Raw genomic sequence first — 13,445 nt, forward strand, 5'->3', positions numbered from 1 at the left:
ACGACAGTCAGATTATGTAAAGAATCTTAAAAAAAAATATTTCAGTAAATTCAAATTTTATTGCATGTTAAAAGTATAAGAAACATTTTCTGGCTTATTGGATTTTCATTTTCTGGTTTACTGAAAAGGTGGTTTTGCCAAAGAGAAGATTGCACAGTCTGATAAAGCGTTAATTCAACTATCTTTTTCACTTCAATGAACTTTGTTGCAAGTGAAGCAGATACAGATATTGAGATACACTTTATTCTAATAGACAATCTTTTTCAAAATATAGCTAATTCCTTCTAGAGAAACCTATTCATTGTCACATTTCTAACTAAATCAGAACCTTTCCAACATGTGTATAGTGTTAATATGTCAACAAAAAGGAAGCAGTCAGCTTTTGACCCCGCCCTGCTATGTTATAAAAGGAAGAAGAGTCAGTCTTCACACAGACCGTCGGCAGGCAGCGAACAAGACAAGATCAAATCATGGTAAGTCTGTCTTCTCTTCTCTGAAATGAATGTGAGAAACTTTTATTAATTTTGCATCTCACAAAGTGTGTTTAGTGATAAGGACTATTACTTCCTTCCATGTTGATGTAAGACAGGAAGTCTGGAACATAAAGTTCTTTGTAAACAAATACGTCATGTCGGACTGGCAGCTGTTGGAGATATAGAGATTATCTTTCAGCTGTGCTGTTTATATTAAGTCTGATAGAAATGTATTTTGTGCCTGATTCAGTCTCCTACTTCCATCTAAAGTGCCGCTTTTATGGTTGACAGACTTTCTGTACTAGAATGATTTGCATTATGATGAAGACACACGAGAAAAGAAAAAAAAAGGTGTCTTCTCATCTTTTCCGGTGTGTGTATCCATGTGTGTTGGTGATTAATATGAAGCTTTACTTGCTCAACATGAGAGAATAAACTCTCATTTTAATGATCATTTCCTGTAGAGTCTGTTACTTTTAACCACCAGAGTCACTAAGTTGCACTTTTTGCTGTTCTGTTTACATTTATCTAGAAATGCTTGACTGCCTCTTAAAAATACATGAATACACTCAACTGAATTAGTTGAGTGGGATTCAGTTTCAGGGTCAACCCTGAAGCAGTTCAGCACAAGGTGACGTCCTGCACCATGTGGAAATTCCCAGACAGTTTCATTATGATGTCATTCCTCTGTAACAAAAAAAAGCAGAAGTCATAAACATATTCTCTTACACATTAGATTAATTAGGCCTAATCTTTATTAGGGATCACTAGCCACAATCTTAAATAGTACTATCAGATTTAAAACCATGATAGTTGATCAACTGTATAATTATATTGCTTTATACCTAAACTTTATGTTAATTTGTTCATCTTCAGTTCTACTCTTTATCCTCTGATTAAACATTTATATAAGTAATCTCTTACTCGAGGAGAAAGTTTTCATCAATAGAGAATAGGGAGTCAGACTAGAATATGTTAGTTATAACCCTTGCACAATTCAAAAATCTTCAACCTGCATATTTTCAGATTATTGGTGATAAAAAAAAGTGTTTTACAAAATTGGTAAAAACTGATCAAGACCCTTTCTTTGCTTTACTGACTTTCATATTCCACAAAAGCTAGAATAGCACAAATGATGCTGAGGGATTTCAGAGCAAGTTAATGCATGAAACACATTGCTCAAATAACATTAGGCAAAATCACAACATTAAATAAGACTAAATGCCATGACAGTGAAAATACACTGAGACCAAATAGTTAATGTTAGACTCAGAGATATTCTATCCATATTGTTGATTTGGATGCTTATTAGGTTTGTTGTTTTGCCAACTATAGTTAGTGAGCTTAATAAGAGTTAGGTTAGATTACTCAGCATACCCAGTTAGTTTTCCAATACAAAGAAATGAAATGGCTACTGTCCCGTTGAAAAACAATATTTCTTTTTATATTGTAAATAAGTATAATAATTCTGAAAGTAGGAACATAACTGATTCATTACAAACTTGAAGAAGTATCCCAATAGTTTGTATTGTACGTTAAAACATGCATCTTTAGACCTCCTTTAAATAAAAGAAATGCAAGGGGTGTGTTATTACAAAAGCCATCACATCTTAAGTACTTCAATGTTTCATTTTCCCTTTTCGGATATGGCCCATGCTCCACGCCTTAACCCACAGTCTCATATGGCTTTAATGAGAACATCTCTAGGCAAAGCCAAGTAATGCATAAGGTATTTTTTTCTAACCACAACGAAACCAACTTCTGAAACAAACAGTTTTCTCTAGACATAAAGCCCATGTAAAAAGATTTCTTAGTTGTGTGAATCAATAACCAAACCATATAAAAAGTGTAATCAAAAACCGAGAACACAAAGGCAACAATTGATACAATTTGGAAAGAAACCAAAGTGTTCATTATAGCCAGGACTACCTAGAGACAGAACATTGGAATTACATTAGATATCTAGCATGGTGAAATCATGTAAACAATTTTACCTGTTATATATTTAGATATAAATATTGCTATCACATTCCAATTGGTATCAATTATACCAATACTAAATTTATTGTACGCTGCCCACCGAGTAATTATCTCGCACCTGGGAATTCCCTCTTATCTTGGTTTCTGTTTAGCAGGCGAGGAGCTTATCTTTGCATTGTTATGCCAGGTGTAGTAAGTATTTTGAAGCATTTGGAGCAGAGTGGTTAGACAAAGATCTGTTCTCAATGCATGTCAGAGGGAGCAATTGATTTCAACTTTATATCTTTTTGTACTGCTTCAGGTTTTTATAATCTAAACCCTAAATAAACAGGAGGTTTCTTTCTGCCTGGGAATTTTCTGAGCTAACGTGCCTACCAGAAAAATGCTGGAGAAAAATTTAATTTCCTCTTCAACGGTTTTACATTCCAGCTCTACTGAAAGTTTATCAAGTAACTACAGGCTTGATCACATCACTGCTTCTCCTTCAGAGAAGCAAGATGCCAAAATAGGCATATTAAATAGAGTCACTGAACTGTTGTCAACAGCTTAAGTATTTCCAGTAATTCTGGCTTTGCACTTTCAAACAAACTGTACTCCAGGGATTTCCCTTTGGGTGTTGTTTGCAGAAGACATGCTGGCTTGTGCTCAGCTAAGACAAAAAATCCCAGAATTTCCCACATAAGCATCATCAGAGATAAATCATACATTTCAGAAATATATATATATATATATATATATATATATATATATATATATATATATATATATATATATATATATATATATATATATATATATATATATATATATATTTGTGTTACTATCTGATCACTATATAAATGTACCTGAAAAAAACCAATATTTATTTTTGCATTACTTCAAGTAATTGTAATTTGTAAAAGCTCAAAGACAAACACAACCTGTTTGTTCATAACCAGATTCAGCTTGTCCTGTGTAAATGCTTGTAACCAGAAGATAATCCATCATCTTGCGGTGTTAACTTGTGTTTTTGTTTCAACAGGCGTCAAGGATTTGGCACATGCTTCTGTAAGTCATCCTCACATTCCACCAATATGTCACTGTGATTATGTAATTGCGGACACAGACAATTGCTTAATGATCATAAATAATGTGATCTCTGGTGTAACACTTTTAATGGCTATTTGTCATCGCAGAAGTGAGAGTTTCTGGTAAATGAAAGCTCACACGCAGTGCTGATTTACAGCAAATATAGAGTCTGATCAGAAAACCACTATAAATATCACTTCATGTGAAAATATATAGTAACGTCCTGTCGATGTGCTGAGGTGATAAAACATTAGAATTAATAAGCTAGGTAGAATTGTTTTTTTCATTACCACAATATTTTTGTAGTTTGCTTAAAATCTAATAATACAGTGCATTTGTCATCTAATTGGTGGATTACTATGTTCCAAGCACTAGTGTGCTGACTTCATTTAACTTTTTATCCAAGCACAAAATTATTTATACCCCAGGTGTATTCAGATTTAAAGCATACTTTTAATTTACCACATATCTTCAAGTTTGAAGCATTATGAACATGCTGAAGTGGGTCAACCAGAGTCCTGGCTTAAATCAAATAGAGATTATGTGCAGGTATAGATTAGTGTTTTGGCAGGGAGGCTGTAATGTGAATAAATGTTGTTCCATTTGTTAGTGGAAAAAGTATTTTAAAAAGTTTTTGGATGAGAATACATTTCCAACTGGCCTGTTAAAATTAAATCCGCACCATTTGTTAGTAATAATAAGCAAATTAATAAACACATAAAAAGACATCAATGCAAATAAGTCCAAAAATGAATTGTTAATGAGAATAATAATGAGAATAAGAACTGAACACACAAAGAAAAGCTGTTAGAAGTCGTGAAAAGCCTCTTGTGTAAGTTAAGTCAGCTGGTTAATTATTTCCCAATGAAAGCTTTTTTATCACCAAGGTATAACACAAAAGTTATGTCATCATGGAAAAAGGTTATACATCTCTCAAGAAATTTCCACTTCAATATAAATATTGACAGATTGTTCAAACACAGGCCATCGAAAAATCATTTATATGGGAAACCTCATTAAATAAATTTGTGATACTGAATCATAACATTACATACAACTAAAAGTCCCCACGTGTCCCAAGGGAGTAAATAGTGGTTTTAAATATTCATGCATTACTTGTTCTAATGTGTTTGTCTCATGCCTCACCAACTACGACTTTGCATTGTTACCTGTAGTGAAACAATCTGAAACCTCTAAGAATATGACTCACTGCTTCTATTGTATGTCTTTGCGTTTGCAAAACGGGGAGGATTTTTACGTGTAATATAGCTGTGATTTTTTTTGTTACCTTTTGATATTTACAATGTTTTAATACATATGTCTATTTTCTGTACATATCTAGAAAACAAAGTCTTCTGCTTCATCTAGCTGTGATGATAATCAGACTCAGATCAGCTGATGGTGGTGAGTATTCTAATTAATCTCTAGGACATTAATTTTTTTTATTCAGGATATCTAAATAAAACATGTTGCTTGGCAGTTCAAAATAACTAGCACTACATGTTAATGAATAAGTAAAGAGTTTTCCAAAACTGTTGAAAAGGGTTAATAATTTTAAAGACATAATTTGAATAGATTAGCCCAAAAATAAATTGAAATGGAAAACTAATTAGACACAGTCATGGTGCTTTGGTTAAAAAATTTCATAAGGTAAAAAAGAAGCAACCTTTAGTTTTCATCAGTAGGAAAATTCATGTGTGCCAGCAAAATAGTGGCAGACAAGTTGGAGCATGTTGATTTGTACAAAGGGAAAATATTTAAACAGAAACTATAGACCGGGTGCAGAAGTGAGGTCTATGGAGTTAATGAGTAAAAATCCTATCTGCAGCTGGTGACAATAGACATTTTGTTCACTATGATTTAGTCAAGAAGAAGCTGAAGTTTAGTGTGCTCGACTTCAATGGGTTTTTTTTTTCAAAACCGAAGTCTCAATACTAAACTGGTGTTGTAAACACACTGTGTTGAGCATGTCTTAACCGTCTTAAAGAGAGAAAAGCATCATGTTTTTTTTTATATATATCTAAAATGGCTCTTAAACTTTCATTCATATGACACAATGTGTCAATTTGCCATTCAGGAAGCTTTAGCTTGTGAAACACTTTTTGAGGACAATGCCGGGACAGGAATTAAAAAAAAAAAAAAAAAAGAAATAACTTAAGAACAACTGAGATTAATCTAATTAGTCATCAAAACTTTGACAAAATGTCCCACACCCACACAAAACCTTAATGAAGAAGGGCTTACTCACAGGACAATGCTTTTTATTGTTTAACATTTTCAGATCATTTTAAATGCAGAGGTTTTATGAAAAAAAAGTTTAATAATTTCCTTTTTTGTTTGTTTCATTTTTCAGGACATTCTCCTCCTGCTATGTATGTTGGGGAGGTTGGAGGAAACATCACCTTCTACTGCCCAGTAGCAAAGGAATCCGCACTGGAGTTTCTGTACTTTCAAAAAGTTGTTGATGGAAAAGCCATTTTCTGTAATGGATATCATTTTTCAAAACCTCTTCTAAATATACTTCCAAACACAGAAATGGATCAAACCCACAAATGTATGCACATCTACAACCTAAACCTATCTGACAGTGGGGAATACAAATGTTATTATAGGTGTCAAGATGCTGAAGGTGAAGATCCTCACGAGATCCAGATGTATCTTAATGTCACAGGTAGGCAAGTTTTTAACATTAATGTCTGTCCAACTGTTGCTTATTTTATGTAATTATGTTTCATTCAGGTGTCAGGATGGGTGAACTGTTATCTACAGACCCCTGGAACAATAGTTGAGCCTTTATTTTACTGTCTATCCTTTAGAAAGGAGTAGGGAATGTGTTTTTATGTGAGAAATGAGAATTGTCTGTTTTAAAGAGGACTTGCGTTTGTTTTCTTTTCCTTTCATTTTCTCTTCTTTTGTGTTTTTTCTTTTCTTTTTTTCTTTGAATGCAAACTCTATGAAACATTTCACATAAAAACATAAGCCAGTGTTTCCAATGTTTCATTTTGTGACATTTCATCCTCATAATTAATGTACATTTATCATAAGAAAACAAAAGCTGTGGTTTAATTTGTTTGACAAACTCACATTTTCATCATCTGCCATTCTTGCAGCTTACTTCAGTAAGCCTGAAATGACGGTCAAGTGTAAAGAAGAAAGTGGCATCCCATCAGAATGTAACGTGACATGTCGCTCACACAATGGGTTACCAGGAAAACGGATGAAGTGGAATGTTCCTGGAAACATCAGCATGGAAACGTGGAAGATTCTCCTTAATGATGAAAGTTATTCGAGAGAAGAACTGGTTAGCATCTCCAGCACTGCAAATTTTAACTGCGTTGCTGATGAAGTGAAGGTATCCTGCTCCGTGGACCAGTTCACCTCAGAGAGCGTCTCAGTGTGTAAGTCCTCAATTGAAACAGGACAGTGAGTTCTTTTCTCTACCCTGTCTTCCACTTTTAGTCACTTGATAATTTTTAGGAAGTGAGTAGCCAATAAAAATTCCTCTGTACATTTCTTTACTTTTTATGGAATATGTGTAGGAGGTTTTAGCACAATCTTACTGGAAAGGCGTCTTCTTTTGGACTGGGAGGAGGTAGTTTGACTGTCTCAGCAGTGAAACCTAATATGTACAGATTTATGTTGGAGAATGCTAAATAGATGCAACACAGAATATTTCAGCTTTGAAGACAAAAACTAAAACCAGCAAATATTTCCCCACTAAATGTCTGGCACAAATGCAACCCTACCAAGACAAAACTGCTTCCGTAAGAGTATGAAAAACAACCATCAGCCACTATGAGAATGAGCCTAACTCAGGACATCCTATAGGAAAAAATGACGAGATGGACAAAAACTCTTAAAGTGGATACAATGGACTTGTTTAGATTAAATACACTCATATGATTGAGTGGGTTGGCCAGCAATCTGACGTAAATCCAGTCAAAAATGCAATCATCAATTTCTTGATAGATGCAACAGACAACTTTCAAACAATCTGACTGAGTTTGAGCTGTTTTGAACGAATAACGTGTGAAACTATTGAAGTGTACAAAATTTTCTTAAAAGAGCTCAAATATGTGTTTAACATGCTGGATAATCATGATAAATGCAGTACACTTCAGTTTCAGATGTAATTGGATCTTCAATAGAAATACAATGGGATTGCATTTTGTCTTTTATTTCTATATGGGATTACACTTATTCTTTTATTGCAATATGTTGGTCAGCAGATATTGAGGCTTATATTGATTAACTAAGTATTATCTGTCATAATAATATAATGTTTTTTCTGGTTTGTGTGCGCACATTCCTGCTCTGGTCAGCGCAGGAATGTGCTATCAGATATAATGCGATTCCAAGTTCTGCTGCAAATTCTCTGAAATAACTCATAATTAGGAAGTATGACTCATAAAACAGAAACTGTTAAACCTGTCATTAGTTATGCTAGCAGGTGGAGCAGTAATATTTCAGAACAGTTTGTTTGCAGCTTACGGTGTGGCTTAAATCCATATTATTGTGAGAAATCAGAATGTCTACCAGGTCTGACTGAATCTTTGTATGCAATTTTTCTGTCTGATTTCCGAAAGATATCTTATACATTTTATTAAAGTTTGGTTGAGTTTAAACTGCTGGTTCGTTTTTTGATCTCTCAGATCACAGACCTGGGAGAAGATATGCCTTCTTCTTTAAAAATAGAGATAAATGATTAGCTAGGATATCTATGTCAAAAACACTTTCTCTCCTAAAGGATCTTATTTATGCAAGCCTAGTTTAGGTCATGATTGGATCTTGTTTTAGTTCAGTATGGACAGGTTTTTCAGAGAACTGATTCTGCTGTTCAGTGTTGACAAAACCATTACTGAATATAAAAGAGTATCAGACCAGTAACTGTAAAAATACACCACAGAGAAACCCAACAATTTACTCATCCTTTCTTTCCTAATTTCATTAGGGGGCCTGCTCTCCTTTTGCCACTACGTTTTGTATAAAAGCATAGAAGCTCCCTACATTTGGGTTTTGAAGCAGGACATATTTTGCATAAAAAACCCCACACTGGGAATGTTTTTCTCTTTTTGTGGAAACTGACTAATTCGCCAAAAAAAAGAGAAAAGTTCCAGACTTGGACTTAAAGATGTCTTTTCAGAAGACATTTCAGACTCTAATATTTATTTGTTTGTTTTATTCTGAAGGTTCTTCTAAGGTCCCTCCCAACAAATTCGGTTTTGCTGTGATAGGTGCAACTGTTTGTTTGGTTTTGGTGCTTGGCCTGGTTTTGATTCGGTGTTTGAGGAACAGAACAACAGGTACTTACAAAGGTATTTCTCATGAAATCTTGAAAGTTTAACACATATTTGTACATACACCTCTTTGATCCGCTATGATATCCAAAAAGGAAACTCATTGTTTGTTCTACTGTTTTTTGTTGTTTTTTCCCCCCTAGGATCAGTAGAACCAAACAATGTTGAGTGAGTATTGGTTTATTTGAATACACCCATAATACAATTATTTGGTCATATGTAACAATTGTACCAAAGTGGACATACTAATGACAAAAAGCTTATGACATTATTTGCAACATGATCTGACTACCAGCCAGGATGGGACTCACTGTTTACTAATGTTTCTTTGTTTCCTTCCTTTTCTTTCTGCTGTATTTTCTACCATCCAGGGAGGTCGTAGTTCTAAATAATATAAGTGGAGAGCCAATGGGATCATGAATACCTTTAAGAACATTTGAACTGCAGCTCAAATGTCCTGGAATTTGGGACCTAAGCTATTTGTGAGTCAAACGCACATGTGACTTAAAGCCGGTGAATGAATGCCCACCGAGGCTTTGACGCACAAGGGAGTGACAGTATGCTCTCACAGCAGAAGGAAGTATTTACATTTAACTGGTAAAACTGTGCGTCATCAAACAAAAGTGGTTAACTTTCCAAAGAAATGACATTTCCGACGAGGCGTGGTTCATTGTGTTCTCAGCGTGCAATACGAAAGATTGCCGAATGGAAACCTCTACCAAAGACGAGAAGTAAAACCAAACCTCATGAAGACTCCTTTGTTGCACTGTGTTTTGCTGGAATGACTGCTCTACATTCACATTTGCAGATCTGGTTTTGAATGTACTGATGTCCTAGAACTCTTAAGTGAAGATTTTATACTTTTATAAATCATTCTACAAAAAGAAAAAAAAAAGAGTTTTTTATTTATAAAAAGGGTGTGCTTGTACCAGCAAGACTAGTAGCCTGAAGGAACTGTTCACGGCTTGATGTCAGTATTTCGTTTGCACAGTCATGTGCACTTTGACGTTATCGTACCAGTTCCAGTGAAGTGCAATATTTTTTCTTTTTAAACAAACTTGGAGATTTTCTTGGCTTCCCGTTTTTATGTAAAAGAAAGTAACCATTAATGTTGGACTATCATGAGATGTTTAAGTTATTGTGTCTCTCTTTTTTATGATATACAATGTAATGTTTACTCTGTTTACACAGTTTAGGGAGAGGAGCTGTCTGGTTTTCCCCTGTGCTCTGAATTACCAGACAGCCTCAAAAAGCTGCTTTCATTTCCCTAAAATGTGCATCACAGTTCTCTGCAGGGACACTTCTGTTTTTTTTTTTTTTTTATATGTGATGAGATTTTTTTTGTATTGACATTTGCAATGAAACAAATAAACTATGTATTTAAATTTTAATAGTGCTGCGGAAACAAATGTACTTCATTTGCATATGTCTATTGAAATCATTTTGAATTTTGAGAGAAAATTTGTGCACACCGTTCTGACACTAAAGAGGTTACTGTGGTGCCACAATTAAAAAAAATCTGTGATTTTTATGTAACCAAACTAGACGATTTAGAGCGTAACTGTGAAGCATAATGAACATATTACATCATTAAAAAGCAAATAAAAATGTGAAATGTGCAGTGTGCAAGTATTATATAGTCAGCCTTTCAGTGAACCAACAGCATCATGACCAAGAAACGCAGCAGATGGGCTGGGGAAAAAGCCGCAGAGCAGTTTTATAGTGAGTTGAGTCATTAAACAATTTCCAAATTTAATTGTCTTCTGCTCAATCTATCATATAAAAATGTAAAAAGTAAAAATAATGTCACAGCCACAAATTCGCCATGACATTATTGTCTGCCCAATCTAACTGGCTGGACAAGGAGAGCAACAGAGAAGCAGGCAAATGGTCTGACCTGGGAAGAGCTGCAGAGATTTACTGCTCAGCTGGATATGTAAACAGGACAAGCAATTAAAATTGTTAAGGAGGAAAAAGTGGCAAACTTATGGGAAGTGGCACATAGCTACTAATCGTCCTTGCATGGAAGATTGACTAAAGAGAAACCATTTTTGAAAGATCACAGACATACACACACACACACGTTCACAAAAAATCCTGCATACAATTGTACCTTCTTCCACAGCAAACATGCAGAAGAAGGTGCTCTGATCAGATGACACCAAAGTTAAGCTCATGGTCTGGATGAAAAATGCTATGGACAGGCGAAACCAAACACTGAAAATTTCCCTAAACGCCTACTCTGAAACAGTATATAACGCTTTCGTCTGTCAGGGAAAGGAAATGAGACAGAGATAGATGGAGCTAAGGGCAGGACAATGCTAAAAAAAAAAAAGGCAGCTCTGCAATTTTTTTTAGCATTGTCTAAAAAAACAGGCTACAGACGACTTGAGGAATCTTGATTATTTCAGAACAGAAATGCACTTCAAATGCATAAATAAAGAGAACTTTATTTGGTGTCATCTGCCTTAGAAGGGTGAGCTTTCATGAGCTGCAATGACACACAAAAGCCACTAGATGTAGCAAAAGAGCTTCAGAAAACCGATCGAACTCTTCTTTAGCAGAAGGTTGGAGTGAACTGTGGAAATATTTTACAAAGGTAGTGCATAAAATACCTTAGCAGTTTTGTCCTCCTTAGCATTAGGGACAACATTGATAGTAATCTTTAGTGGGTTGAAACTACAAACTCAAAGACCAAGAGTTCTGCATAGTTCATAATATCTGGTAATAATGTCACAGAGTTATGGTAGGAAAGAAATAAAAGCATTTGAGTACAGGGAAGAGACTGGAGAAGCAGAAACAAGAAGTTAGGGATAGTCATCATATCAATGACTTCTTATTCTTTGTCATCTTCCTGGTTGCATCATATGTTTTTGCACATTTTGCTTCTTTGGAACGCAGCTATGTGTTTGAATTTCTCTCATTAGCCATTGTGACAGGCTGTCAGTCCATGTCTCTGTCCCATGTTTACATTTGGGCAGCAGAGCAGTACCAGGTTGGTTGCACTTCAGGAATTTAACCCCAGGGTCCCTGCCCTCCTCCTCCTTATTTTTCACTCCCACTGCCCCTTATCTTTCCCATCCTTTCCTTTGCATAGACTCACCCGTTCCCTTCTGAATATCCTCTTGCTTCATCACAAGTCACGTTTAAGCTTTCCGTCAATTATCTTTCCCTCCCCCGCATCTGCTCCTATATTTTTCCCCTGTTTCCACCCTTTCTCTTTTCTTTTCTCCAATTCTCCACCCCCTCCAGGCCTTTAGCTATTCCCCTTTTTATATTCAGAGTGTATTGTCCAAGCTGTCTAACACCCACCCCCCCGCCCCCCTCAACTCCCGTCACCATACCCTCACCTCTTTGCGTCCTCCCTCCTCTCTCATTCCTCTGCTGTCTAACCCAAACAAACCAGGGAGGACCTTCCTTTGCGGTGACTGCAGGAGAAACACACCACATGTCAGAGTTGGTTTAAATATAAACATTAGTCAATTTGAGGAACTGAAAAAGGAAATGAGCCACTTTAAGTTCAATGTGACATGGAGCTATTGTGAGGAAGTCTAAACTGCTAATCTCCAAAGTGTTTAGCCACACTTTGGGGCTACAGGAGAAAGAAGGACGAGAACAAAAACAAAAAAATCCCTTTTTTATTCATTAAAACACACACACTCATTACACCATGTAATTAACTTGAAGAGGTCTCACATGTTTTATAAGCAGTCAAACTCTAGTCAGAATTGCAATAATTAGCATCAACCCTGGCAGACTTTAGTGTTTTCCAGTGACGTAGCAGGGTGTATAATCTCCTGCTTCATCGAGAGAATGTTTCCAGTCAGAACAGGAGTCCTGTAGGTACCTCTCAGCAAGACGTTTGTGATCTTTGCCACACTGTTCGGTGTGGCATTTATAATCAGATTACACTAGTTATGAAAGTCAACTAGATTAGTTTTAGCGCAGGGAGCTGGAGCACAAAGCATCAATTCACAGTTGGAGCTGATCCGCTTGAAGACCACTGGGCTCTAATATTTGCTAAGCTACACAATGAATGTGCGTAAAGTTTAACCAAGTACAAGAATAAGGTCAGCCCACTGACATGACTAAGAGTTGTAATTTTAATTCACACATTTCTTATTTATCCCTAAACATTGCAAAAAAAAATGTTTCATCTTTCAAACTATGACAAATACCTAATAATAAGATTCAATTCAGTCCAATTTCACTAATCGTGTTTTACTTAATAGAACAGTATTCACTTCAATTTCAACACAGTTCATTTGGAACAAGAGTTTATACCTAACAAAAGAGCAGTGGGAAGAACATCTTTAACTTTAGGTCAGGTTATAGGTGTCAACAGTAATCTCATAACACATAAACAACATATTGCATGTACCGTATGTCCCAACATGACAGGAGATTCTGTTCTACTCTAGATATCTGAACTGTGCCAGAACATGCAGTCCCTTTGTTTAGATAACAGCAGATGTCTTTTTTTTTTTTTTGCAAATGCTGTTTTAAGGAAACAGAATGGAGCTGATGGAGCGGAGACAGAGAGGGACCGGGCAGGTCAGCAGGGCTCAGCTCTGCTGCTTCTGCAGCTGAATGATTACGTTGTTGCTGTCACTGCAGAAACCCTCTG

The 13,445-nt window shown here is 35.7% G+C and overlaps 1 protein-coding gene across 1 annotated transcript; it reads left to right on the plus strand.

Moving 5' to 3' along the window:
* Positions 1-430: 430 nt before the first annotated feature.
* LOC129358786 (uncharacterized) lies at positions 431-10,514 on the plus strand. Its single transcript, XM_055027927.1, has 8 exons — positions 431-473; positions 3,475-3,500; positions 4,864-4,925; positions 5,875-6,192; positions 6,632-6,919; positions 8,711-8,824; positions 8,962-8,986; positions 9,190-10,514. Exons 1-8 carry the CDS (start codon positions 471-473, stop codon positions 9,236-9,238), a joined length of 885 nt encoding a protein of 294 aa, XP_054883902.1. The 5' UTR covers positions 431-470; the 3' UTR covers positions 9,239-10,514.
* The last annotated feature ends 2,931 nt before the right edge of the window (positions 10,515-13,445 follow it).

The sequence above is a fragment of the Poeciliopsis prolifica genome, unplaced genomic scaffold (genome assembly GCF_027474105.1).
Source record: "Poeciliopsis prolifica strain line A6 unplaced genomic scaffold, Auburn_PproV2 SCAFFOLD004, whole genome shotgun sequence".
Lineage (NCBI taxonomy): Eukaryota > Metazoa > Chordata > Actinopteri > Cyprinodontiformes > Poeciliidae > Poeciliopsis > Poeciliopsis prolifica.

Bases quoted from the DNA above. Each gene is read 5' to 3' on its own strand.
- LOC129358786 (XM_055027927.1), top strand. The intron at 4,926-5,874 runs GTGAGTATTCTA...TTCATTTTTCAG, and splicing joins ACTCAGATCAGCTGATGGTG to GACATTCTCCTCCTGCTATG. The intron at 8,825-8,961 runs GTACTTACAAAG...TTTCCCCCCTAG, and splicing joins TTTGAGGAACAGAACAACAG to GATCAGTAGAACCAAACAAT.